The 25,475-nt window shown below is 33.3% G+C and overlaps 6 protein-coding genes and 1 long non-coding RNA gene across 11 annotated transcripts; 1 reads left to right on the top strand and 6 right to left on the bottom strand.

Moving 5' to 3' along the window:
- Positions 1-9,224: 9,224 nt before the first annotated feature.
- Positions 9,225-12,749, top strand: LOC108569258 (serine/threonine-protein kinase/endoribonuclease IRE1). Its single transcript, XM_017930740.1, has 10 exons — positions 9,225-9,438; positions 9,500-9,620; positions 9,675-9,860; positions 9,921-10,157; positions 10,227-10,446; positions 10,509-11,132; positions 11,190-11,667; positions 11,721-11,996; positions 12,048-12,239; positions 12,288-12,749. The coding sequence occupies exons 1-10, from the start codon at positions 9,355-9,357 to the stop codon at positions 12,639-12,641; spliced, it is 2,772 nt and encodes a 923-aa protein (XP_017786229.1). The 5' UTR covers positions 9,225-9,354; the 3' UTR covers positions 12,642-12,749.
- A 10-nt stretch (positions 12,750-12,759) lies between these two features.
- LOC108569260 (proton-coupled folate transporter) lies at positions 12,760-18,659 on the bottom strand. Of its 4 annotated transcripts, none has more exons than XM_017930741.1 (6): positions 18,168-18,659; positions 14,274-14,488; positions 13,853-14,216; positions 13,275-13,799; positions 12,953-13,193; positions 12,760-12,891 (listed from the first exon to the last, which is right to left on the bottom strand). In XM_017930741.1, the coding sequence occupies exons 2-6, from the start codon at positions 14,484-14,486 to the stop codon at positions 12,813-12,815; spliced, it is 1,422 nt and encodes a 473-aa protein (XP_017786230.1). In that variant the 5' UTR covers positions 14,487-14,488; positions 18,168-18,659; the 3' UTR covers positions 12,760-12,812. The 4 variants fall into 4 exon arrangements, with proteins under 4 accessions (XP_017786230.1, XP_017786232.1, XP_017786231.1 ...); XM_017930743.1 differs by lacking the exon at positions 18,168-18,659 and adding an exon at positions 15,358-15,629; XM_017930742.1 differs by lacking the exon at positions 18,168-18,659 and adding an exon at positions 15,216-15,347.
- A 47-nt stretch (positions 18,660-18,706) lies between these two features.
- Positions 18,707-20,473, bottom strand: LOC108569261 (26S proteasome non-ATPase regulatory subunit 12). Its single transcript, XM_017930746.1, has 4 exons — positions 20,318-20,473; positions 19,864-20,245; positions 19,451-19,807; positions 18,707-19,384 (listed from the first exon to the last, which is right to left on the bottom strand). Exons 2-4 carry the CDS (start codon positions 20,241-20,243, stop codon positions 18,763-18,765), a joined length of 1,359 nt encoding a protein of 452 aa, XP_017786235.1. The 5' UTR covers positions 20,244-20,245; positions 20,318-20,473; the 3' UTR covers positions 18,707-18,762.
- Positions 20,474-20,819: 346 nt separating this feature from the next.
- On the bottom strand, positions 20,820-21,591 carry LOC108569255 (60S ribosomal protein L17-like). The gene is made up of 2 exons (XM_017930737.1): positions 21,115-21,591; positions 20,820-21,056 (listed from the first exon to the last, which is right to left on the bottom strand). The coding sequence occupies exons 1-2, from the start codon at positions 21,364-21,366 to the stop codon at positions 20,820-20,822; spliced, it is 489 nt and encodes a 162-aa protein (XP_017786226.1). The 5' UTR covers positions 21,367-21,591.
- A 77-nt stretch (positions 21,592-21,668) lies between these two features.
- Positions 21,669-22,339, bottom strand: LOC108569254 (translation initiation factor IF-2-like). Its single transcript, XM_017930736.1, has 3 exons — positions 22,097-22,339; positions 21,825-22,054; positions 21,669-21,760 (listed from the first exon to the last, which is right to left on the bottom strand). The coding sequence occupies exons 1-3, from the start codon at positions 22,337-22,339 to the stop codon at positions 21,751-21,753; spliced, it is 483 nt and encodes a 160-aa protein (XP_017786225.1). The 3' UTR covers positions 21,669-21,750.
- Positions 22,340-22,977: 638 nt separating this feature from the next.
- Positions 22,978-23,720, bottom strand: LOC108569256 (glycine-rich protein DOT1-like). Of its 2 annotated transcripts, XM_017930739.1 has the most exons (4): positions 23,635-23,719; positions 23,446-23,565; positions 23,137-23,390; positions 22,978-23,077 (listed from the first exon to the last, which is right to left on the bottom strand). In XM_017930739.1, exons 1-4 carry the CDS (start codon positions 23,689-23,691, stop codon positions 23,068-23,070), a joined length of 441 nt encoding a protein of 146 aa, XP_017786228.1. In that variant the 5' UTR covers positions 23,692-23,719; the 3' UTR covers positions 22,978-23,067. The 2 variants fall into 2 exon arrangements, with proteins under 2 accessions (XP_017786228.1, XP_017786227.1); XM_017930738.1 differs by having other exon boundaries at positions 23,446-23,720.
- Positions 23,721-25,092: 1,372 nt separating this feature from the next.
- LOC108569257 lies at positions 25,093-25,469 on the bottom strand. Its single transcript, XR_001891328.1, has 2 exons — positions 25,242-25,469; positions 25,093-25,184 (listed from the first exon to the last, which is right to left on the bottom strand). It is a non-coding gene; the product is annotated as an uncharacterized LOC108569257 (long non-coding RNA).
- Positions 25,470-25,475: the final 6 nt, after the last annotated feature.

Below are 25,475 nucleotides of genomic sequence, written 5' to 3'. Positions count from 1 at the left end.
GATTTGAAGAAGATGTATTTACGTCACTTGTCAAAAACGTCAATGATTTCCTAATGCAAATGCAAATGTCAAAATTAACTAGTTTTGGTTTTGAATATGATTTGTAGAAGTTGTATTTACGTCACTTGTCAAAAACGTCAATAATTTCCTAATTGCTATATTAATATGCAAAATGCCAAAATTAACTAGTTTTGGTTTTGAACATGATTTGAAGAAGCTGTATTTACGTCACTTGTCAAAAACGTCAATGAATTAATATTCAAATATCAAAATTAATAAATATTAGTTTTAAATACGAATTTTAGTAGGCGTTTTTATGTCACTTCTCAAAAACGTCAATAATTTAAAATATAAATTTTAGATTGTATTATTACGTCACTTATCAATAAAATTTTATACTTCAATAATTGAGAAATCTTAAAATTCACTATAAAAAAAATGCCACGTCTACACCATTCTTCTGTCAAATATAAACTGTAACATTTTAAAGGTATCGAAAATAAGTAATACATTTATATTTTTTCCACCCTGTATAACCACTTCAGAATTCGCAAACAATCGTATCCCGCAAAACAAACGAATAAGGAGTGATCTTAATGGATTAAAAGGATAATCTCGTAACAAAATATCCCTTCTACAAGATTTATTTATTTATTAATCTCTGAGAGCTGCAAAACCCCTTCACTACAGGTCTTATCTTATATGAAGTTTGTCCGAACTAGCAATTCCACCGTATAAGATTTATGAATGCGGCATTGATCAGGCAGCAGTCCATCAACTTGTTTGCCGTTCTTCCCCGGCATCCGGAAACATAAAGGGGCGATGGAAAATAGAAGGAGGAAGGAGTGAATCCAATCGCTTTTATTGGCCGCATTAATGAGACAGGAAAGTTTGGCTTCACGGAGTTTTCTTTTTTCCCTTCTTTTCGAAATTTTTAATTATTTTAAGCTCCTCGTGGGACGGGAAGATTGATGATTTGATCATTAGCACGTAAAGTTAATGTTATTGTTCCTAATCGAGCCTGTACTTCCGCATTTGCTTCGTTTTTTTTTGTTACAATTTTGTTACATCAACATAATTCTACCGAGACATAATAATGGGACGTAATTAAAACTGAATTATGTAATTGCAAACATTTTTTTTATAGAATCATTAATCCTTTCTTTGACAATTGTTGTCTAAAATAAATAGAGAATAGGACATAATATAATTTGAAACACCTGTCAAACTTTGACATATGTTTGACAGGTGTCAAAAACATTGATTTTTTCATTTTTATGTTACAATTTTATATATCAATATCTGAGCTGTAATTAAAAATTAATTATACTTTATTATACATTCATTCAAGCTATTATTTGAATTATGTAATTGCAAACATTTTTGTATAGAATTTTTAAATTAAACAAAAAATTGTTATGTACAGTTTTTAAAACAAATATAATTCCAATAGAATTTACAAAATATTTAACAATTTGACAATTGTTGTCTATATTAAGTAAAGAATGGGGCATACTATAATTCGAAACACCTGTCAAACTTTGACAGGTGTCAAAAACATTGATATTTGTTAAAATGTTATACATCAACATAATTCATCTGAAACGTAATTAAAAGTGAATTAAGCTTTATTATTGATTCATTCAGGCTATTATTTATTGTAGAGAATGGGACAATTCATAATTCCAAACAAATCTGTCAAACTCTGAAAGATATTTGACAGATTTCCATCACCTGTCAAATTTTCTTTCACAAAAGTTTATTTATCTCTCAAATATTTTCTTTTAATAAATAAACTTATAAATTAATACATTTTTATAAACAAAAAGAATTTTCAAGTGTAACGTTTAATAAGTGTGAGAGAAACATAGAGAAAATATTGGTAACAGTACGTGCTTTATACGTGTGATCATCCATGAAATCGCATGGATTTTGCCAAATCCGAATGTAATTTCCATTGGAATTAATGGAAACAGGATACGGAAAACGGGGAGATGATTCGGGAGAGTGGTGCAGTTTCCTCGTTATTTCGAGTGTTATCGAGTGCACACACAAAATCCATAATGGATATATGCACAAACGAAATGAAATAAATAAATAGAGTAAAGGGCATGAAATGGGCCGCACGACAAAAAAATGATCGATGTTGCGTAAATGCGATGCAATTTAATATCAACAACAAAAAAAAGTTGAAAGGACAGAAAAAAAAATTTGGTGAATTGCATGATCCTCTTTGAACATGCAAAAAGCTTTGATATATTTTTCAGTCGGATTACTGGCAGTTAGTTTTACAACGAAATGGGTTATTAATTAATCAAATCCGGATACAAGCATATTATTCTTAGTAATTTTTTTTGATAGATTTATGTAATCAAATTGAGTTTCAATATGGAAATCCATCAAAGTATAATGAATACTAACTTAACTAACCTAATCTATCAATTCTAAACTTATCCTAACCTAGCTTACCTAATAATATACTTACAAAATCTAATCTAATAAGTATATTTAACATAACTTAATCTGATTATCCAAACATAATCTTCTTAATTAGTTGATATTAAGTTTAATGAAGTTACTTCAGCTTAGTTGATGGTAAGAACTAGGTTATACTAAACCTAAAAATACTCATGAAAACCTATTCTAAACTTTAATAACTCAATGCAATGTACCTAAAAGACCTTAAAGGTCTTTAAGACTGCAGCACACTTAAACTAACCCAAACCTGGGTTGATTGGGTACCTCCCAAACAATGTTAGTCGAGGGCCCACAAACAATGTTAGCCGTGGGCCCCAAACTGTTTTAATTGAGGGCCCTCAAACAGGCTTAGGGTCCCAAAGTAAACATCCTTGATTTAAGTTTAATATTAATGAAATAACTCTCAAATTAGTGTAATTGAAAATAAATGATTTATTTTAAGTATTTTTTTTACATTAGGACTTTAACGGCAGTGATTAAAGTATAACAGTGGATAATTTTCTGTATATTTCTTCTTTTTTTGATTCCGGAAGCAGATTAAGTTCTTCATCGAAAACAAACTGATGTTGATAATTAAGGGAGCAAAGTAATTAGCAATATTGCGGCAGTCCCTCATAATTAGATTTCTTTCTCGTCCGGTCGGCTATTTCTTTTTTCCTACTTCCTTTTCGTTTGCTGGAACCGATTAAAACTCCTTTTCATTTTACATGGAAACGGGAATCCACCCTATTAACTCGCGTCATAATCAAACCCACGTCCGTCCATACACATGCACAACACAATATTGACGTCCAATTAAGTTCCAATCAATAAATGTTTACTTCTCATTATTGCATAATGCGTTCTACCCTTAAACCACATCTAGAACTCATCAATTTTCTTGTAATAATTTTCAAATTACTAAAAATTAACCTCTTCTTGATACAGTCAAGACTCTTTTTGTGCAGTTTATTAAGTTCCTCGATTAGTCCGGATTCAAACAGTCCGCACTATGCGAGTCAATACTGTATTTCATTTGATTACATTTATATGTTCATAACAAGATTAATTTAAATCTTTAAATTAAATTTTGATATACAGGACAAAAAAATATTTAAAAAAAAACAGGATTCATTCTTGTAACTAATGCCTGACTATTATCATTCAAATTATTTGATTAAAAGCATAGCAAAGCAGTTCAATGCTCTTTATAGGATTTTCGAGTGAGGAAAATGTGTTTAAAAGCACGGGCGAGATCCTTTTTTTTAATTTGAACCTTTGTCAGTTTTCGCATTCGATGCACCGTAGAGTCTGACGTGCTGTGAACAAACAGAACGCGATCAATTTTTAATTGAGTTTTTATACCCATTTGCCACCAACAAGACGAAAAGAAAAAAAAATGTAGGGGGTGAAACGACCAGACGGTGTAATTAAAAGTATATATATAGGAGCACGAGAGTCGAACAATTAAAACGAACGGAAATGTTACTTTACAATCAGGAAGCTGCATTCGTAAGCGGAAAAAGATCGCTTTTGATTGGTTTCAATTTATACGTTCATTGACTTGCTGAAGTGTACTAGATTTAAATGTTTTGAATAGTATTGATTATCAGTCTCATAATTATGATTACAACACACGTATTACAATTTGAACAAATATTTGATTATATGAAAACAAGAAGCTGTGCATGTTTGTCCAAAAAATCTATCAAGTACTGTCAAAATTAATATGTCAAACTTTTGTTATTTGACTTATGTCAAACGTCAACATCATTATGAAACTTTTGTCAAACAAATATGTCAAATGGTCTCAATATCAATGTGTCAAACTTTGTCGAATAAATATGTTAATTGCTTTCGAAAGAATTGTGTCAAACTTTGTTATTTGACTTATGTCAAACACATATGTCAAACGGTCTCAATATAAATGTGTAAAACGTTGTCGAATAAATATGTTAATCGCTTTCAAAACAAATGTATCAAACTTTGTTATTTGACTTATGTCATACGCCATCATCATTATGAAACTTATGTCAAACATATATGTCAAACGGTCTTACTATAAATGTATCAAACTTTGTCGAATAAATATGTTAATCGCTTCCAAAACAGATATGTCAAACTTTGTTATTTGACTTATGTCAAACGTCTTCATTATTATGAAACTTTGTCAAACAAATATGTCAAACGGTCTCAATATGAATGTATCAAACTTTGTCGAATAAATATGTTAATCGCCTTCAAAACAAATGTGTCAAACTTTGTTATTTAACTTATGTCAAACGCCATCATCATTATGAAACTTTGTCAAACAAATATGTCAAACGGTCTCATTATGAATGTGTCAAACTTTGTCGAATAAATATGTTAATCGCTTTCAAAACAAATGTATCAAACTTTGTTATTTAACTTATGTCAAACGTCATCATCACTATGAAACTTTTTTCAAACAAATATGTCAAACGGTCTCAATATGAATGTGTCAAACTTTATCGAATAAATATGTTAATCGTTTTCAAAACAAATATGTCAAACTTTCTTATTTGACTTATGTCAAACGTCATCATCATTATGAAACTTTGTCAAACACATGTCAAACGGTCTCAATATAAATGTGTAAAACTTTGTCGAATCATCATTATGAAACTTTATGTCAAACTTTATCGAATAATTATGTTAATCGCTTTCAAAATAAATGTGTTAAGCTTTGTTATTTGACTTATGTCAAACGCCATCATCATTATGAAACTTTGTTCTCATTGTGAATGTGTCAAACTTTATCGAATAAATATGTTAATCGCTTTCAAAACAAATATGTCAAACTTTGTTATTTGACTTATGTCAAACGTCATCATCATTATGAAACTTTGACAAACAAATATGTCAAACGGTCTCAATATGAATCTGTCAAACTTTGTAGAATATATCTGTCAAACGCTTTCAAAATTAATGTGTCAAACTTTTTTATATAAATCTATCAAACGTTAATTTACAAAATGATTGATGCATCTACCAAAAATTAATTGTTAAACACGACTGCATTTCCTAATTATTTTATTAAATTTGAAAAATAAACTAGTTACATTAGTAAAACTTTAGTAATTGGTAAATTCAAAATCTTCTATCCAACAAAAATAGGATTCTTAATGTAAGTTACGTTAGGTCCAAACTGTATATCGGCTTTGGCTAAATATCGAGAAGATTTTGACGAAATATACGTACTTTATATAAACTTCTCCAGTGAGAAAACTAAATTTAGAATATTTACGATTTAAAAACAGCATTTCAGTAAAATTAGAAAATTTACGATTACAACATTGTATGGAAAAATTTGCGCAAATAAATATTGATTTTACCTAAGTTTCTTAGTGCTGAAAACACGCACTAATTCTTTGCCAATTTGATCAAATCAATATAATAATTGATTCAGTGAAACGCAATTTCTTTCGCTTTATCAGATCATCAATTGTCAGTTATTGTTTCCTTTCAGTTAATCATAATAATTAGTTTTATTTTGTTTTTAATTTTAATTAAGTTTTATAAAGGTTACGTTAATAATTGACAAAATTAAAAGTAAGTGGAAAGTGGATTAAATCAAGAATAAAATTTAGTAAGTTGTGGATTTACGCTGCAATAGTCTGAGTCTGTGAATAATCAATTGCAGGATAAAAAAAAGTAAGTAGGATCAGAACTCAGCCAAGTACCGGATTAGCTGTGATCCGCAGACTGGTAGTAAAAAGTGGGAATGAAAGCGATTTTCCGATTTTTTGGGGCATTAAGAAAAGAGTTGACGAAAGTTCATTTCGTGAATAAGTCAATAAATTTGGTAATAAAGTAGGTTGAAAATGAATCGTTTTTTGTAATAATCCTATTGCTTCGCACATAATAAGCTCATAGACATTTGTAGTAATGATTTAGTGCTACAGTTAATCAATATATTGATAATCCGGGCTACTATCAGTAGTATACTTTCCCCATAAAGTTTGCAATAACTGTCCGTTTTCGACAGCTTCGGAGGCGCCGGGATGAAGGAAAGTGAAATCGCCAAGGAATTGCCGTCCTTCAAAATTATTTATATTCTGTGAGGACACTGTCAACATTTTATTGCTTGTTAGTTAAGCTGTACTTCTTAGAGCTGTCTCTAAGCTGTTATAATTCCCGTACTTGCAAAGTTTTCAACTACTTGTTTTATTTACTTCGAAAGTGAGAAACTTTGACGACCCACAACTGTTCAAACTAATAAATGACATATTTATATTTGAAAAGTCATTCCCAATTTGGAACTTCTTTAATTTGAATTTCTTTTTAAAATAATTAGTTTTGAATTTACTTCATTTCATATTTCTATCCAATTTCGTTTTTAACATGTAAAATATATTCATATTGTATTACATTATTTGTTATATTCGGTATAATTAGAAAATTTATAATTGCGATGTAAATTTTTAAACTTTAATTAGCAATTTTTGTACAGTCAAATTTTAATCATCTCATAACTATAATATTTACATGCACTTTTTCAATTATAAATTGGAAGTAGAAGATAAAGTATGAATTTATTTGCAGAAAATATTTACCTGAAAGAGAACAAATAAATTATTAATATATTTCTCTTAGTGGAAAGACTTATAGTTAATAATTTGTATTTTTACATAATAATATATATACTTTCCCTTTGATTTTAGTTACTTGTTTCAAAATGTTGCTTACATAAAAGATTTCTGTTAGTTTAAAAAAATGTTATTTAAGATACAAATAAACAGAAGAAAATGATTGAAAATACCTTAGTTTTTTGTTATAGTTTTCTGTACAATATGTATATAGAAAACAACAAAGATGGAAAACAGTGAATCGTCTCTGGTAGTAACAATTGAATGGTTAACAAGTGTCGCGCGCGCGTTTTCTCTCGAGAATATGGAAGGCACGAGGCTACCGTGAAAAGGGCTGACTGAAAACTGAAACTTTTTCAGCGCTCCGCCAGCTTCAGACGCGCACCCAAACCCCAAGGACACGCATCCTGCCGATCGCGCACTGCATTTCAGTAAACATTGTCACTGCCGCCACCGACGTTATTCCATCATCGATCCTCACAAGGTTTTATTCCTTCCTCGGCTGCTGGAAATCCCTCCTTTCCATGCAGATGGAAATGTTTTTCCGTAAGCCAATTTACATAAATGTTTCAGGTTTTTCGTATTACTTTATACATCTCCTCTACACGTAATTCCAACATTTACCGAGATTACTCTTCATTATGCAATAACGCAGCATATCACTTTTGTATTATTTGAGTATTTAATATAAGTTGATGCAATTTAGACCGGTAAAAAGCACAGTTTTACATTATTTTAGTTATTACATAAAACCCAATCAAAAAAGTATAAAAAGTAAAATATTAAAAAGTTAAAAAGTTAACTAATCTCTATTATTTACGATAATAACAGACTTCAAGATAGGAAAGAAACTAATGTAATTTTTTTGTTATTTGCGGTAGCACCGTAGATTACGGCACACTTTTAAGAATTAGCGGTAACACCGTAGACTACGGCAGACTTTTACAATTTTCGGTAAATATTAGAAAAAATAAAATTATTAATTTCATTTAAGAAAAAACAAACATAGATTGAATCAACTTAAGTAAGCGACGAAAATGTGAAAACTAGTTTGGAGAGCAAAATTAAGAAGAAAATAAACTTTTTGAAGAGATTGCATTATGCCGAGAAAACATGGAAACTGCTGCGTTTCAAAACGAGGTGCTAAGAAACAGAGAATCTCTCTTAAAGAGTGGAAACTGCAAGAAGCAGAAAGTTCCTAATTAAATTTCCTTTGCAGTGGCAAAAGTTTGCTCCATGTTTACTCTTTCTTGTTGAAGATAACTACAATCTAGTTTCGAATATTTGTTTGCTTTGAATAGGGAAAAATTTAAATTTAATTCTATTAGCGTAACATTTCTTTGTTCTATCTCTATTTATAATTAGTTAATAATTTAGTTCTCCAATTTTGTTAATTTTATTTTTTTCTTATTTAAATCATGAGATTAAAATTATCATATTTTATGAACTGTAAGTGAAATCAATTTTACAAACTATAATGGAACATCCACACTGCATCACAATTCATAGCATTGAAGTATCACAGATATTCTTCACTTTTCGAACGTAGTGTAGTTGCACCATAAAAAAACATCATTAATATATTTTTTAAATATTGATTAGTAAAGGTTGTACTAAATACTTTACGTTATATAAACATGCCAATCAAACGCTTTGTTTCATTATTAATTTAAACCTAATTATTACACTTAATCAATAACTTGATCCCATGAATTATTTTCGTTTTTTGTTTTTCAATTTTTTTTAAACTGTGCAAACAATTTCGAGAGGAAGAAGCTAAGAATTCGTAAAGTGAGAACTACCTGTATATTATTTAAAATTAAGTATGTATGCAACCAAATTTACTAACGCATCATTTATTTATTATTACATAGGGCAGTACGCAAATATGTCAATCATAATTACTAATCGTTAGATAAGCCACGTTCTATTTAACATAAATTATTTAAAGTTCAAAATAAATCGTCCTTCTGTAATTGATGAAAACAAAATGTATACAAACTAATAAGATTTAAAAATCAAAGCAAATTTCTAATTACTGCAGTTGCCCAATATACTTAAATTTACCAATTCTTTATTAAACATTTGCAACTTTTACAAATAATGTATCATCCAAAAAAAAAACTACGTGCAACAAACAATACATAACCTCTAAGCAATAATAGATTAGTTCAAATGAATCTAAACATTAAACAGATGACATCTATTAGCGTTGTTATCATTTGTTTCAATTGCCTGCTCTCGCAAAGTGTTAAATGTGTTTCAAAGTGATGAGCGACTCCCTAACATGTGGCTCATTCCTAACTATATTATTTGCTTGATCATTCTATTAAAATCCTGCAATTGTGATGAAATTTCAATTACATCTCAGGTATGAGTTTAGGAACAATATGTTCATTTAGCATGTTTAAACATGTTCTCTGGCTATTTAGGTGCATGGCAATGAGTTAGCCAAGAAGGAGGATCACAGACTCCTGATCTTCTCCACATTAGATGGATATCTGTATGGAATCAACCGGGAAACTGGTTCAATCAAATGGAAAATTAAAGACAGTGAGTTCTAATTGGATTCTTATATTATGTGTTGTGATTATTATTTTTTGTTAGAATCTGTTGTCCAGGTGCCTAGAAAGGCTCCTGATGAATTCCTCCCAATGTTTTTACCAGATCCTCAAGGTGGATCCTTGTATTTAGTTGGTAATGGTAAGGAGTCTTTTAAGAAGCTGCCTTTTACCATCCCCGAATTGGTGAGCACGTCGCCGTGCCGAAGTTCTGATGGTATTTTGTATACAGGTATGTTTATTTTAAAGACTTGGATTTGTCATTAAAACTTTATTTTTGTTGCGTTTTCAGGTAAAAAGAAAGATACTTGGTATACAATTGATCCAGACACCGGTAACAAGCAGCACGTTTTGGGCTGGGATTTCAATGGTCCCACGTGTCCGGTCGCGAATCCAAACGCGATTTACATCGGCCGGACGGAATACAACATCATGATGGTGGACAGCAAAAACCCGAAGAGGAAGTGGAATATAACATTCTACGAGTATTCCTCCGTGGCGTTCGACAAAGACACGTTGGCTAACTATGGTTTGAAAAACATTAATTATAGCAAAAAAAGTATTATCAGTGGTGATACAATTTATCTTCCGGTTCCAGATATGTTGCATTTCACTTCGAGCTCTACCGGTAATTTGATAAGTCTGGATCGAATTCGGGGATCGGTGCTGTGGCAACAAGATTTGGGTAGTCCCATTGTGGCATCCTACATTTTAGACCAGGATGGTCTTATCGCTTTACCCTTCACGAGCCTATCCAATTTCACGATCAGTTCAATCTTGAATAACGAGAACTCGATTAATTCCCAAATGAAATTATAGTGAGTATCGTATTCCCAATTCGATTAACTAATATAAAAAAAAACACATAACGCAATTGTAGCCCTACTCTGTATATTGGTGAACATAAAGATGGTTTATACGCTTTACAATCGTTCGTGGATCAAAACATGATTACTTTAACCAGCAACGATGGTAAACCTTTGCTGCTCGAAGGACCGATAAGGGTTAAGGACAAGCCTTGGGTTCTACTTCCTGGTGAGAATTATCCTTTGCAGCAGCATCAGAACACAGTGACGTATCGCAGTCTGCAAGGGAAATTCACATCAATCTATTACGGACACTATAATGTACCGGAATACACCGAGATGAGACTGCAAATTGCAGGAAGTAGTCATATAATAACGAAACTAATCACAGACGAAAGCTTGAAAAGTATAACATTTGATGATAGCCATAAGGCAAACGTTACTAACAAGTGGATGAACAATTCGAAATACGTATTCGGTTTTATATTTTGCTTGGCTATAATGTATATTTACTTCAAAAAATTAATCAGCGTCAAGTTCGGTAATTTTGGTGAACATCAAACGAGTATTAGTCCTCAGCGAGGCTTCGTTATTAATCAGGTATCGGAATTACCTGAGGGATCAATCAAAATCGGAAAGATCATTTTCAATCCGGATCAACTTTTGGGTAAAGGTTGCGAGGGAACGTTTGTTTACAGGTTTATATTACGAAATCATTATATTTATTTACTTTTAAACAATTATGTTTATTTCAGGGGTGAATTTGATGGTAGAAGGGTGGCCGTGAAACGTATTTTACCGGAATGCTTCAATATAGCGGATCGTGAAGTTTCGTTGCTGAGGGAAAGCGATGCTCATCCTAACGTGATCCGGTACTTCTGCATGGAACAAGACAACACGTTTCGTTATATAGCGTTGGAGCTGTGCCAAGCGACGTTGTGCGATTACGTGCAAGGCGATTTCTCCAAACATCTGATCGAACCTCTGGAAATCCTGAAGCAAGCCACCTTGGGTTTGGAGCATCTGCACTCGCTGAGCATAGTGCATAGGGATATAAAACCTCAAAACGTGCTCTTGTCGATAGCTGGACCAACCGGGGTCAGAGCAATGATCTCGGACTTTGGGTTATGCAAGAAACTGCAGACGGGAAAAGATTCGTTTTCTAGAGGTTCGGGAATCGCAGGTACCGATGGTTGGATAGCTCCGGAAATGTTGACCGAGAATAAGAGCACGGTTAGGAATATAAATTTGAAAACTTAATTATTATTAATTATTCATTATTATAGACACACGCAGTAGATATGTTCTCTTTGGGGTGCCTCTATTACTATGTTTTGTCTGATGGTGAACATCCATTCGGGGATAAGATCAGGAGGCAAGGGAACATCTTGAGCGGATACTGGACGATGGATGAAATAAAGGAAGATCAGTGGAAAGTTGAAGTATGCAAACCATTGCTGGTGTCTTTGATATCATCGGAACCCGCTGAGAGGCCCAGCTGTAAAGCGGTTTTGAACTATCCCATTTTTTGGAACAACAAAACGATCCTCAACTTCTTACAGGTATTAAGGATTATTACATAAAAACAAACATTTGAACAAATTTATTGGCAGGACGTCAGCGACAGGGTTGAAAGCACATCACATAATGATCGTATTAGTGAAAATTTGGAGGCGAAGGCTCCTTTCGTGATCAGAGGTGATTGGCGTGACCATTTGGATGAAGCTCTGATTTGTGATCTTGCCAAGTATCGAGGATACAAAGGGCATTGCTTGAAAGACCTTCTGAGAGCCATCAGGAACAAGGTAAGCCATATAAGTTATCCATCCTGATTTTTAACCGTTCTCTCGCAGAGACATCACTACCGAGAATTGAGCGAGGAATCTCGCGAAGTGTTAGGCATGATACCGAACCAATTTCTCTCGTACTGGACGCAACATTTCCCTCTGATGTTCGCGCATGTTTGGATCGTCATGCAATGTCTTTCGGTGGAAGAACTATTCCAACAATACTACTCGGTGAATATTAGGTACAAGAATACGGTCAACTACAGATTACACTCGGCCGACCTTTATGAGCGCGAGACCCGAAACAGATCTATGGGCATTTATAGAAACGAAACTAAAGTACAAAATCGCGGAGGCGAAAGCAAGAAGAAGAAAAAGAGATCCGAAGACGTGCCTTTGAAATGGGTGCTCACCACTTGAGTGCGTTACATTCGTTTTTTTTAATTTTAATTATCTGACACTGTGATAAGAAGCGAGTTCAACCCGTGGCACTAATTTAAGGAACTAGATTTACCGTTTTATTGTCTTTTGTTTGTTTTTTTTTTGATAATCATTAAAAGTATTTTGGAAAAGTTTTTTTTATGAAACAAATTATGTCTTGTCATCATTGTTAATGTCTTCGATCTCGTACGTGTTCAAGCTGTTGCTTCTCAAACGGATATGGATGTAACTTGGAAGGAGAAAAACACGGATTAGTTTGATAATGACTAATTCATAATAAGTACACTTACCAGCCGATCAATAATACTAGCACCTGCGTTGTTATGGTTACGTAGAATATAGCTTCCGGATTGGTGTGGATGGTGGCCTGGTACACCTGATTGTAGGCTATGCCAGAGAATAAAGGTATAGCGTTATCGGTTACTGACAACAAGGAGAAGGCTTTGCCGCGCTCGTTGTTAGAAACCAATTTCGAAACCATCGATCTTATAACAGGGGCCACGATAGGACCGAAAGCACCAAAGAATCCGCCTGGAATTTAAAGATTACGCCAAAATGGTTAATTCATCTAAATTTGATAATATTTTAAATCTTTCAGTATGTTTTGCTTACCAAAATAAATTAGCCAGTCCACTCTGGCAGCAGCGAAGAAGATCCTAGCTATGCTGTGACAGCTGGAACCTATGATCATGATGGTGGTATCGCGCCATCCGAAAACTTTGGTCATCAAAGGTATAGCTGTTAACAGGACGACGTCCTGCAACGCACTTTGGTAAGTGCGGAACTTGCTGACCTGCTCGAAGATCCAACCGAGCACTAGCTGCAGGTACAGATAGCTCATCTGCTTCTCATCCCTCTGGAAGGAGTAGAAACCAATCGCCAGAATTAAAAGGATCAGGTAAGAGCGCTTGTTTTCAGGACGTTTCTTCAGTAACGTCCTGAACGTCTCAATAACGTGATTCCAATCAAAGAAATCGGTGATCACGTTCGAAGCCTCGCTCAGAGGACGTTGTCGATCGTTCGTCCTCCACTTCAAGAAAATACTGGTGTATAAGATGGATAAGAGCAGGAGAGATGCATTGATGCTGAACATGATGGTGTACGAACGATTGGTGACTTGGGTGAACAAATAGGAACCTGAAATTTGATATTTTTTTAAAACTGCATTTATGTAAACTTGTTTTCTTTACCTAAAGCAATGCCAGTTGGCATTGTAGCTAAATAACACACTTCCAGAATGGTAACTCTTAAAGTACGGCTATCGGATGAAGAAACGTCGGATAAATATGAAAATGCCGCAGCGAAGATCGCTACGTCCGCTCCGGTGAAAGCCATGGGAATGGTAGCGGTGTAGATGATGTACTCCACGTTCCAATCTGGCTTCAGGGTGTTAACTACGACCATCCCCGAGTAAATGAATTTACCAATTAAACCTAGAAGCAGCGGAATCTTTCGTCCTCTTTTATCAGACCAAGCGCCCATGAAAAGAGCCAAAAAAATGGGCACCACGTGTCCGGCGATATCATTCCACTGATGGAACTCCGACACCGTCACCTAAGAACAAACCCCAAATGATTAGAGTCCTCTCTAAAAGAACCATTAAATCATTACTTGTACTATCTTCTTCTGGTCTTCGTATGCATTGAGATTATCACAGATCTCCGCGGTGAAGTTGTGGTTCGATCTGCAGGCTTTATCCACGAACAGCGCTTGTTCTACCACCGAGGTGAGCATGAAAGCCATCATGTAGAGCATCATCGTCGGCTCTACACTTATCAGCCGGACCCATTCTACCACCAGGAGCAACCATTGCTTAACAGGCATTTCTGAAAGAGGAATTACAACGGAATGAGAATAAGTGGTTTCAATTGACAAATTGTCCAATTCGTCTGCTATACAATATTTGATTAGAGACTCAGACAATTATCCTACGGTTATCGAACCTTCGAATAAAACTTTGCGCTCAACAGATTTATACACCAATGATTTCCGCGCAATTCAATTCAAAATTATTTTTTTTAAATTAAAAACAACAAACTAAAACAAGTAAATCTAAATATAATTTACTTATTCAATATTTCTTAGAAAACTATGTAAGCTCAAGCATAGTTGAAACTCAAATCATTCTACTTAAGACCACTCCATTTATAGTCTTATATAAAATAACCGGTTTCGAAACATCGAACATCTTTTTTAATCCAATTTTAAGTAATTATTATACTGAAATCGATTGATCAAAACAAATTTATTTTCCATACGCGTTTCGTAACAAAATCCATGATTTTGCGAATCGAAGTTATAATTTTCTTCGCCAGTTTCTTAGAAACTATATTTATAAAACAACACCGGGTTTTTTATGAATTCAATTAACAATCTATGAAAATATAGAATTTCTCATAGATTTTCTGTCATTATATGCGCATTTCTTGGAATTTTTCTCAGTATTTCTGTGAATTATACTTTACTACTAATTTGTCTTCTTAATTGATATAAAAATACTAATTTCTACATATTGTATCAACATATTTTCATTGAAGTTTCGTTTTATCTTACATTTTTTTTTAGTTCCCACGGGATTTCCGTTACAACGGCCGCCGGTATTTGCAAAATAAATAACACGAATTAAAATTGTTAAACATCTGATGAAATATATCAATTTAAATTAGTGTACGGATTAGAACAATATGTTTTATACTTTGAAAAGCACATGTTTCTATCAATGGCCAAGAAATATCGGTTGATTTCGGTGGTCACCGTTCGAAAGGCCGTTTATAATATCTCGTAAATATTATACAACCGTTTAGTGCAGCGTTGCCAGAATCTTTACAAGATAATCGTTTCGTAACATTAAAAAGAAGGGGCTGGAAGAAACCTCTAGCGTTTGACTGAAAAACTAGTAGATAATCGATTAGTTGATTAAAGAGATAGTAAAGAGTTGTATCAATTGCAAAACAACAACAATTGCACTAATAAATCGAAGAGAATAAAACGCAAATCTCAAGGTTTCAAATAAAACTAGACAACGTCTCATTATAAACTTACCATTTGAAAATACGTTTAATTTTAAAGCAATTCGTTAATGAAAACAACAAACAATATTGAAAACTCGAGTGTTAATTGCATATTTGCAGTTTACTTAATAAACGAGATCGATATACATCTTACTTTCATATTATATCAATGTATACCTGCGACTTAGGTAACCATACAAAAATATCGATTAGGTCTGGAGTTCCGCAAGTGATCATACTTGGTCCAATACGATTTAAATTGTTAATTTAAATATTGAAACATTACTTTTCCAGTATAATTAATATTTCATATATTTTCCTAATTTAACGTTTATGAATGCAATTTACAGAGATCTGTTACATATTCATTTATTTCACTTTTTTTGATGTTCTCAATATGCTATAAAATTCCATCACGCAGATATTTGATGCCTAAACTATTAATATCTGTAATCATGTGTTTATTTTATGTAATACGATTACATTTAATTTCCTATCGTAATATTTAATACACTTCGTTTTTATTGGTATATTTGCAGGAAGTTTACAATACTCTTATCAATATCAAATTACAGAGTATTGTTATGTAAGTGTAATTAAATTCTATCAGAATGTGTGAATGATATACCTTGAATCGCTGTTTTTTTTATTATTTAAATTTCCTACTTGATCGTCGATTCGGTGCATCAAGTGCACCTTATCTCTGTGATTATTGGGTCACGACTTTTGTTTAATCTTCGTGGACTCGTATTTCAGATAAACTTTTAATTATCTAAAATCATCAAACTGTCCATTTCATGTTTACTTTAAGATATTTACATTGATTGAAGCATAGTATTTTTCTTTGTAAAATACACATGGGATTTACTTATAATTATGTTAGTATAGATGAAATATTCCAACTTTCTTATAAATATTAACAGATTGAAATTCGAGGAAAAAATAGTTTTTAAATTTTAAATTAATAGATTTTTTTTAAACTCAACGAAATATAAATTTGAATGAATGAAAATTCTATAAGTACACAAGTTTTACTGTATTTAATCGAGACTGTAAAAGTTATCACAGTTTTTGCTAGGAAATAAAAAGATATGCTTGATTTGCAAAGAAAATCAACTTTTGTTGAACTGCGATAAACTTTTGACATAACTGTAAACTTTGAATGTAAATCTTGCATTTTATACGCAAAATTCTGCATTGGCAATCGTTAAGTCTAAAAATAATTGTCTGTATTCCGCATATTTTCAAAAAGAAGAAGAAAAAAAAACGATAATTATTGCATTTTATTTACGAATGAATTGTTGTTATTTTGCAGCGTATCGAATGCAATTCAAGCAAGAAACAGTTAAAGAGATGACACAGTATGAAACAGTAAACAAAAATTGAAATGTGATTCTTGGCTAGTATAAAACTGCAAATGCGTTGTAATCAGTACGTAGATTTGCCAAGATTGCTTTTATGGAATTTTCTATTATAAAACGTGTTAAAAGCTAATCGAAATTAACCGTTTTGAATGAGGAAACTTTTAAATAGTTTAATTATACTTAAGTATACAAAATTCATTTGTATAGTTTAAATAAAAGAGGGAAACAAATTTAGGAATTTTGTGAATACTCGCAAATATTCAAAGAAGACAACAAGAAAGTCCAGAATTTTAGCACTTTATGGTATATCACCAACAATACACAAAATTCTAAATAGAAACTGTAGGCACGAAGAAACAGGATACAAATACTAAATTGGATTCGAACGTCAAACAAGCTATAAATATACTTGACAACAATTCAACAATACAAAAATTAAAACGAATATCAACATCACGATGATTCGATAAACGTTTAGGACTGAAATTTAATTTTTCTTTGATTATATAGTAACATTATTAAGATATTTATTAATTTGATTAGTTACTAAACATTCTAGAACCGTATTGAGATCAATTGAGAAAAGTAGTGAACAAATGCATCTTAATGTATACTTTGTATATATTTTTATCAAATTTTTTTTTCCGTGATATCAATCTATATTGTTCATAAATGAAAATATAATACTACTTTCAAGTGGTTTATCAAAACAATTCAGATATACAGATCGTATAGAATCTTAAAAAAAAACATGTGAATTTTACTTATTAAAAAGTTTATTTTACCATTTTCAATTTGTTTTGCAACAATATCTAATAATTAGAAATAAGCGAATCTAATTTATTATTAGCAAAAAACACAGACATTTAATTATTATTAAGAAAACAGTAGTAATAGTTCTTGTGTTGTTGAGAGTACCTCAAGTAAATGTACTTGGTCCAACGTCCAGCAAATAAAAAAGAAAATGTAGACAGACAATAATTGAAAATGATTAAATTTTAAGATAAATTGTAGATTCTATTGTTTATAAATGAATGATAGTGATTGCTACAATCATAGTAATTACCTACTAGTAATTAATTATTTTAAAATTTCCAGGTTGAAACAGTTTAAATTATTTCTTCACTTACACGAATTTAGCACTAGTTTCTCTATTACTATACAACTATGTATTAAAAAAACACACACAGCACACGTTAACGCACGGAAAAACTTAATGTGGGAAAGATCTCGGCCACAATTGGAACTGAATTGCGGCTTGATGGATTCTCCAACAGTTGGTTTCCAACTAATTATTCTGTCGATAAGAGCAAACGACAATCGATTATATAACGAGACAGTGCGCGCAGCGATTGCAGATACGAGTTTTTTTTTTGTTGTTCACATTACACTTTCTCTGGAAACTTGTGCAACGCTTAAGAATTTGTCTTAATTATAAGATTTATTTCATTTGCAGCGCTTGAAACTAAGTTGTTTATACGACTAAACAATCCTAGACTGTTTTGTTTCTAATCTAATCTATTGATAAAAAGAGGAATTAAGAGTAATTAAAGTCAATGTCCAAAGAAATTTAACTTTGCAATTAGTACATGAATTTCGATAATGTTAAAGTAAGAGGAAATTGGATAAAATTTTAATATTTATAATTAATTTATTAAATAAAAAATAACTATCAAACAGATAGATATATTTGCTTCTTTTTGAATGAAAATATTAGTAAAGGATTTAGGCGGTAACAGCTAGATGTTTGTGGATGCACTCTTCCTTGTTGATGAGATGAGTGGTCTTATTGACCAGACCCATCAGTGAGGAGAGGTCATGGGCCCAGTCGTTGAGCACGTCGCTGGGGTCCTTGCTCTGTTGGAAGTGGACAACGCCGGATGGACGATCCGTTTTAGCTGTCACCGTCTTCGAAACGACCATCTGCGACAAGAACTCTTCAGTTTCTCCGGTGCTCAGATCCAAAAGCTCGGCCATACGCGCCAACTTAATGCGGGTGTAGTACTTGGCCATCACGCGAATGTTATGCTCGACAACTCTATTCCTCATGTCCTTCCATCTCTGCTTGCTCTGATCATCGTTTCCGTTGAAGACTGGCGTTGCTTTCAAGACCTTCTCGTATTGCTCGCAAAGCGCAGACCATTTAATCAGCTCGGAAGTTGTGAAGAGCTTCAACAGTTCCTTGAACAAAGGTATTTCCTCTAGGATTTTATCAGCCAAAACTCTGTGAGTAAGATCGGCTTGCTCGTTATCGTGAGGAGCCAAAACCAAGTAAAGGACAACGGCTTGAGCCGCGTTCTGCTTGTCCTCAGGCACAGCCTGAATGGATGTAGTATTCAAAACAGCCCTAAGATTAAACAAAAACAAGTGTTATTAGAAAAAGGAGAAGCTTAATTCTGATAAAGCTTATTACCTATAATGCTTGCATGTAGCCAAATAAGATCCCTCATGTTGATCCATCTCCATCATCAACCTGTAATACTTCAACTTCAAGTCTTGAGTGCTTTCATCATCAAAGAATTTAGTGTTAATTTTCTTGGAGATAATCTGCGTGCGAATGTAATCCTCCTTGGCCAAACACAAGCGCATTTGTTCCAAGATCAATTCAACCTTCTCCCTCTTCTCCATGGAACCATATGTTTCCACTTGCAATTCCTGTATGATATTCGCAGCTTCAGTTATATCCCCTTCTTCCTCGCGGATATTCGCCAATTTATGCGTCAATCTGGCGCGCTCAACTTCCACGTAAATCTTGCCCTCAGTGACTTGCCTACAAATGAATACATTTGTTACTATTATACATCTAGATCAAACATGACAATATACCTTAAGGTATCAATAAGTTTAACTTTGACCTCCTTGTCTGGGGTTAAATCTACATAGGTGCAGCATTCCTGTACCATCTTAGCAACTGCTTGTTTCAATTGAGAACGGCGCTTGGAAAGCATCATGATGTGCTCGTTCAGGGCTGGCCAGTTGTTAGCTTCTTTGCAGATTTGTACAATAGCAACAAGGACACGGCCAGTTGATACCATATCAGCTCCAGTCCTGGTTTGCTTCTCGAATGCCAGAAGACAGTCAAGTGCATCATGCATTTTTCCTGCTTTTGCAAGTTTCTTGCATTCTGGGATCTTGTCGTCGCAAGCGGAGGTGTAATCCACTTCCATCTTCACGATCTTACCAGAATCTGTGGCTATCGACTCCATGGCTACAAATTTAAGGTTACAATAATTTTATTCTTTAAACTTTTCGCTGTATAATTAACAAACGAGATAATTACTTGATACTTTATATGGGAAACTAGTCGATGTTAAGTCGTAATTGCGAGTAACTCAGGTGTTGGACGAATTTGTTATTCTTCTAATATTTATGTGAAAACGCCAGTCACTGATTACAAACACTTTTTCTGACTTTTCTGTCGGCAAATTTCTAGTGGAATTTCGTAGCTTCAAGTTGGCCTTCTAAGATTCATAATTATATTTAAAAAATTAAGTTTTACGTAATTTATATACAATAAAACACGTAATAACATAATACAAACAAACTATTCGTCAAAAAATAATTAATAATTACAATCCAATAGCACCATCTATCGTGTATATAAGAAAAGCTACAGTTCAGCAATTTTCCTCAAATTCAAATTACTAAACTAATTCAAAAACAATTGTTTTTACTTCTAATTATCGTTGTATAGTAAATCATTTTTTTTTGTATCTTAAATAAATTTTATTAACGCCAACGCAAATTTTAAATTACATAACTTATTAATTACAAGTTTCGAATTAGGTTGTTTCTTTTTCAGATGTTCCAAGGACGATTTCGCAACGGCAATTATGCGACATGTAGGGATTAATAACTCCGTGCGCCCTGTAGGTCCTGCGATGTCTAGTAGGCGCAGGATTCACCTGTATGTAAACGATCTTCAGATGTTCGGTATCTATGCCAGAAAACTCAGCGTTAGCAACGGCGTTTCGAATCAGATCCAGAAGAAACTTCACAGACTTTAGCGGCCAACGTCCCTGAAATTAAGTAAAAAAGAAATAAACGAATAATCCAGTAATTATTAGTAATAATTACCTGAGTAACTCCAAACTGTTTGGCCTGAGCACATCTTCCCACTCCGCCTTTGAACTTCTTGAAAGGTACGCATTCCTTGTGAGCAATCACGTTGTTCAGATACTTCTTGGCCCTTTCCACTGTTAATCCTTTTATAGCGTTCGCTGTTTCCACTGTATTTTTGAAGTGGACGGACATATTCGATGACCGCGTCTTCGCATAAGTTTTACCATCGTTTAACTCTTTGAACGCGTACTTCCGTCCCTTTGCCATTTCGATAAAACAATGACGCGACTCTTTTTGCTAAGGCTACTGAAACTTTTTAGTTCAAAACAGGCAATGTTACCAACCTTTAATTGGTTTGTAATTAAAGTCACTATATTTAATTCAAAACAGAAATTTATTTTACTTTTTTACACTATTCAATCTGTTGTTATAGGCATTAATTGAATAAAGTAATGATTAAAATAATTGTATAAAGTTTTGTAATAGGAAACTATCAGAATATTGTTTAATGTTGTATTAAATTTCATACTATAGATATGAGGGTGTAAACATAAGTAAAACTAGTCAAATTATCATTCATGCTTTTTTATTTAATCGTTATTTGTTAATTGAGACATTTGTATATCTGTTTTGCGTAGAGAGGAAGAGAAATCAGCGTCCGCTAAAAAATACATTTATAAATTAGATATTAATGTTATCTTAAGATTAGATTAATTTATACTTACTAGCCTTTTCCGCCTCCACCACCCCAAGAACCGGAAGATGAACCAGATTTGCTCCAAGAGCCTCCTCCTCCGCCACCTCCACCGCCGCCTCTACCTCCGCCGCCACCACCAGGACGTCCTCCACCACCACCACCACCGCAACATGCTCCGCCACCACCACCTTTACCAGGGTACGCCGATCTCTTTTCCCTAACTTCTTTCTCTCCTTTAACACGTAAATCCTGCAAGATCAAATCATTATCCAATAAGAATTATCATTAAAATGTAATTACGTCGGGGTTTTCCAAAGGCTTGCCGTCCTCCGGTCGAAAATAGATTCCATCTGGAAGCGGTTTATCGGCAGGCAAAGGCTTGAAGAACGGCGTATCACTTAAATCCTTGTTGTCGCTACCACCAATCGATTCCGGATTTTTCCTTCCGATCGTATCGATCAAATACACGACACCAGCTTTTTGTTCTTCGGCTACGGCAACGAAGACCGCAACTGCTGCTAACACCGTCACTGCAGAACGCATCTTGGTGTTCTCTGCTTGCTTCAAATGATCGCATCACCTTTTATACAATTTTTCCTTCTTGGATTCAATTATTATGAAAATTATAATAACATAACAAAACCAAAGAAACAATTAACAATGTTTACATAATGCGGTAGCGGTAGAAGATGAGGTAATGGAATCGGTGCAATGCAAATATAAAGAAATACGAAGAAAGAAGATTTGATCTATTGATATTCAAATTATTAATAATATATGCAATACCTTTTCGGTCCTATACACTGTAAATCCCCGGCTTACGTACGTAGATTAAACAGTGTTCATAAAATGATCGATCGTGCGCATTTTCGTTCTTGGAATCTGCTAGCAGCGAATACTATCATTCGGTTCTTGCTGAACCAAAAGCAACCCATTAGATCAAATTGCAAATTCAACATTAAACTGATATACAAATTCCAATCTAAATGTGACATAATACTACCATGAAACTTCATCTGTACATACTTGTTCAGTATTTCATTTACATCTTCCATTAGTTGTAATAATTTAGTAATTCACATTTAACAACTTACATAATTATCTTTTATATTTTTTTTTTAAATTTCGAAATTTACTCAGGATTTGTGGTTTATGGTTTTCGGTTCAATTAAAAAGAAATATTTATATTGTAATTAATTATTTATTTTTTTTAATTAATGCTTAAAATTTTCAAATTCCTTATTATCGACTTATCCGTAAACAGAATTTAATCAACGGCCGCTGTAAAAAAAAATAAGTGTTTGTAGAAATTTATTCTCATGTTACCAAAAAATTCTTACTAGCCACGACCCCAAGAACCGGAAGATGCGGATGCTTTGCTCCAAGAACCGGAAGAACCGCCACCCTTGCCACCACCTCCTGGACGACCACCACCTCCGCCTCCTCCTCCGCAGCATGGTCTACCACCGCCTCCGCCACCTCCACCGATTCCACCGCCTCCTCCTAATCCACCCCTGCCTCCATATCCAGGTAACGCCGATCTCTTAGCTCTGCCAAACTTTGTTTCACCCTTCTCACCCAAATCGCTTAAAGCCTAAAAAGTACAACAATTAATCGAAAATCCTTCATATTACAAGATGATCAATTACATTAGCACTCTCCGATGCTTTCTCATCTTCGATGTAGACTCCGTCCGGAAGCGGTTTATTTGTAGACAACGGAAGGAACAGGATTCCAGCTGGTCGATTAATCAAATCCTTGCTTCGGCCCTGAATCGAATTAGAATCTCCGTCAACATTTCCTCTTCCGATCAAATCGATCAAGTACACTACACCAACCCTTTGAGCTCCGGCAATAGCCACAGCAAATGCTAACAACACCAATGCAGAACGCATGTTGCTCTTCTGTGCATTTATACCTCTTGTTGCATCGCCTTTTATACCATTTCCTTTAAGACCAGAACAAACAAAAAACTGTATAATATGCATAAAAAAAGCTAAAAGTCCGAAACAACTTAATACGTAACACAGTGGAAATTGAAGGTTGCATTATTAGATTCGATGCAATTAGCGATCATAGAAGAGAACCTGTAAAAAAATAGAGAGGTGTATAAATAATGAACGTAGTGCAAATAAAGAATGTTTACAAAGCTTTTGGACCTTTCCACAGCTGTCAATCATAATACTTTTCAATAGGTTTCTCATATATGTACGTATTTGTTAATCAGTTGAAAACCATTTCGTTAACTTTTAAAAAAATAGTTAGTTTTTATCTTAAATTTTAGTAAAATCTTGAAAAGCAATTAATTTTTATTAATTAATGCATTACGATTTTGTTGTAATTATATGTCAATAGTAATTTGATATAATTTGCTTTACAAATTTATATTTGTTATTGCAAAGAAGCAAATATTATTAGCAAATTAACAGAAAATCAACAGTCTATGTACAAATTAATTTAAAATCAATAATTAATTAAAATGTAAATTTATGGTAATTTTATCACGCCTATTTATGGTTTTTGTAATTCGATGCAAACATTATTAATAAATTCAAGAAATTCTCTAAAACTAATAATAGTATAATTAATAATATTAATAAATACGCAAATTGAAGCCAATATAACGGGAATATCAAGATTCGCTGTTTTCGTGTACAAAATCAATAAAACAAATCAAACAAATTAATTTAATTTTAATTATTTTTTTTAAAACTAAAAATAATACACTAATTGCTGAAATTGCAAATTATTTAAAGTTATGACAAATTAGAATAAAATAGTTATTACATGATTTTACTGTTTTCGTGAAAGTTGCAGTCAATATTGATTTTTCTAATTTGGATTTTTTTTTATATTATTTTGTATAAATTGCTCAGATCCTAACAATAACATACTAATTGCAAATATGAAAATTGAATTTAATTGTGTAATATGATTGTTTTTGTGCAATTTTCTTTGAAAGTTCAATTTTGGGCATGAGTGAAATGACGTGTCTGAAGATATTTGCCAATTCCTCAAAATTGTATAAAAGTAGACCAAATGTTGATTAAGTATATTAATAATATTTGGGACAATATGAACATATAAGGATTTTTGTGTAATTCAATGTCAAGGTTGAAATATGTAATTTTAAACACGTAAAACAACTTTAGTTTTTAGCGAGTTTCTTCTAATCTAATAATAGTACAATAATTAGCAAATAAGTCAATTTAAACAGATAATACAGGTATATTTTGTTATACTCGTTATAGAGTATTTTTGTAAATTGTTAATAGGAGTAAATGAATGGATCATAGTAAATAATAGTTTGTCTTTATTATTTGTTTATTACAAAATTTACAAAACCTTGACTCGCTTAGGAAGAGAGAGAAGTAGAAATCAACGACCGCTGAAAAGATAAATTATGTTTAATTAATGTTAATTTTATGTTGAGTGAAGATCTTACTAGCCGCGTCCAAAAGAACCGGATGACGCTGAGGCTTTGCTCCAAGATGCTCCGCCAAAACCTCCGGGACGTCCACCGCCCCATCCTCCTGGACGTCCGCCACCCCAACTAGGACGTCCACCGTGATGTCCTACACCTCCGTGATATCCTCCACCTCCGTGATATCCTCCACCTCCGTGATGCCCACCAAATCCGCCTAATCCACCGCCTCCTCCCAATCCTCCGCCTCCTCCT

The sequence above is a fragment of the Nicrophorus vespilloides genome, unplaced genomic scaffold (assembly GCF_001412225.1).
Source record: "Nicrophorus vespilloides isolate i.1.1-1 unplaced genomic scaffold, Nicve_v1.0, whole genome shotgun sequence".
NCBI lineage: Eukaryota > Metazoa > Arthropoda > Insecta > Coleoptera > Silphidae > Nicrophorus > Nicrophorus vespilloides.
This window is presented reverse-complemented; position numbering and strand designations above follow the sequence as displayed.

Bases quoted from the DNA above. Each gene is read 5' to 3' on its own strand.
- LOC108569261 (XM_017930746.1), bottom strand. From the start codon at position 20,243: ATGGAGTCGATAGCCACAGATTCTGGTAAGATCGTGAAGATGGAAGTG. The intron at 19,808-19,863 runs GTATATTGTCAT...ATTCATTTGTAG, and splicing joins AAACTTATTGATACCTTAAG to GCAAGTCACTGAGGGCAAGA. The intron at 19,385-19,450 runs GTAATAAGCTTT...GTTTAATCTTAG, and splicing joins GCTACATGCAAGCATTATAG to GGCTGTTTTGAATACTACAT.
- LOC108569255 (XM_017930737.1), bottom strand. From the start codon at position 21,366: ATGGCAAAGGGACGGAAGTACGCGTTCAAAGAGTTAAACGATGGTAAA. The intron at 21,057-21,114 runs GTAATTATTACT...ACTTAATTTCAG, and splicing joins AACAGTTTGGAGTTACTCAG to GGACGTTGGCCGCTAAAGTC.
- LOC108569254 (XM_017930736.1), bottom strand. From the start codon at position 22,339: ATGCGTTCTGCAGTGACGGTGTTAGCAGCAGTTGCGGTCTTCGTTGCC. The intron at 22,055-22,096 runs GTAATTACATTT...GATAATGATTTG, and splicing joins AGCCTTTGGAAAACCCCGAC to ATCTTGCAGGATTTACGTGT.
- LOC108569260 (XM_017930741.1), bottom strand. From the start codon at position 14,486: ATGCCTGTTAAGCAATGGTTGCTCCTGGTGGTAGAATGGGTCCGGCTG. The intron at 14,217-14,273 runs GTAATGATTTAA...GTTTGTTCTTAG, and splicing joins ACCAGAAGAAGATAGTACAA to GTGACGGTGTCGGAGTTCCA. The intron at 13,194-13,274 runs GTAAGCAAAACA...TTTAAATTCCAG, and splicing joins GGACTGGCTAATTTATTTTG to GCGGATTCTTTGGTGCTTTC.
- LOC108569256 (XM_017930738.1), bottom strand. From the start codon at position 23,691: ATGCGTTCTGCATTGGTGTTGTTAGCATTTGCTGTGGCTATTGCCGGA. The intron at 23,391-23,445 runs GTAATTGATCAT...TGTACTTTTTAG, and splicing joins AAGCATCGGAGAGTGCTAAT to GCTTTAAGCGATTTGGGTGA.
- LOC108569258 (XM_017930740.1), top strand. From the start codon at position 9,355: ATGTGGCTCATTCCTAACTATATTATTTGCTTGATCATTCTATTAAAA. The intron at 9,439-9,499 runs GTATGAGTTTAG...CTGGCTATTTAG, and splicing joins AAATTTCAATTACATCTCAG to GTGCATGGCAATGAGTTAGC. The intron at 11,668-11,720 runs GTTAGGAATATA...TCATTATTATAG, and splicing joins TGACCGAGAATAAGAGCACG to ACACACGCAGTAGATATGTT.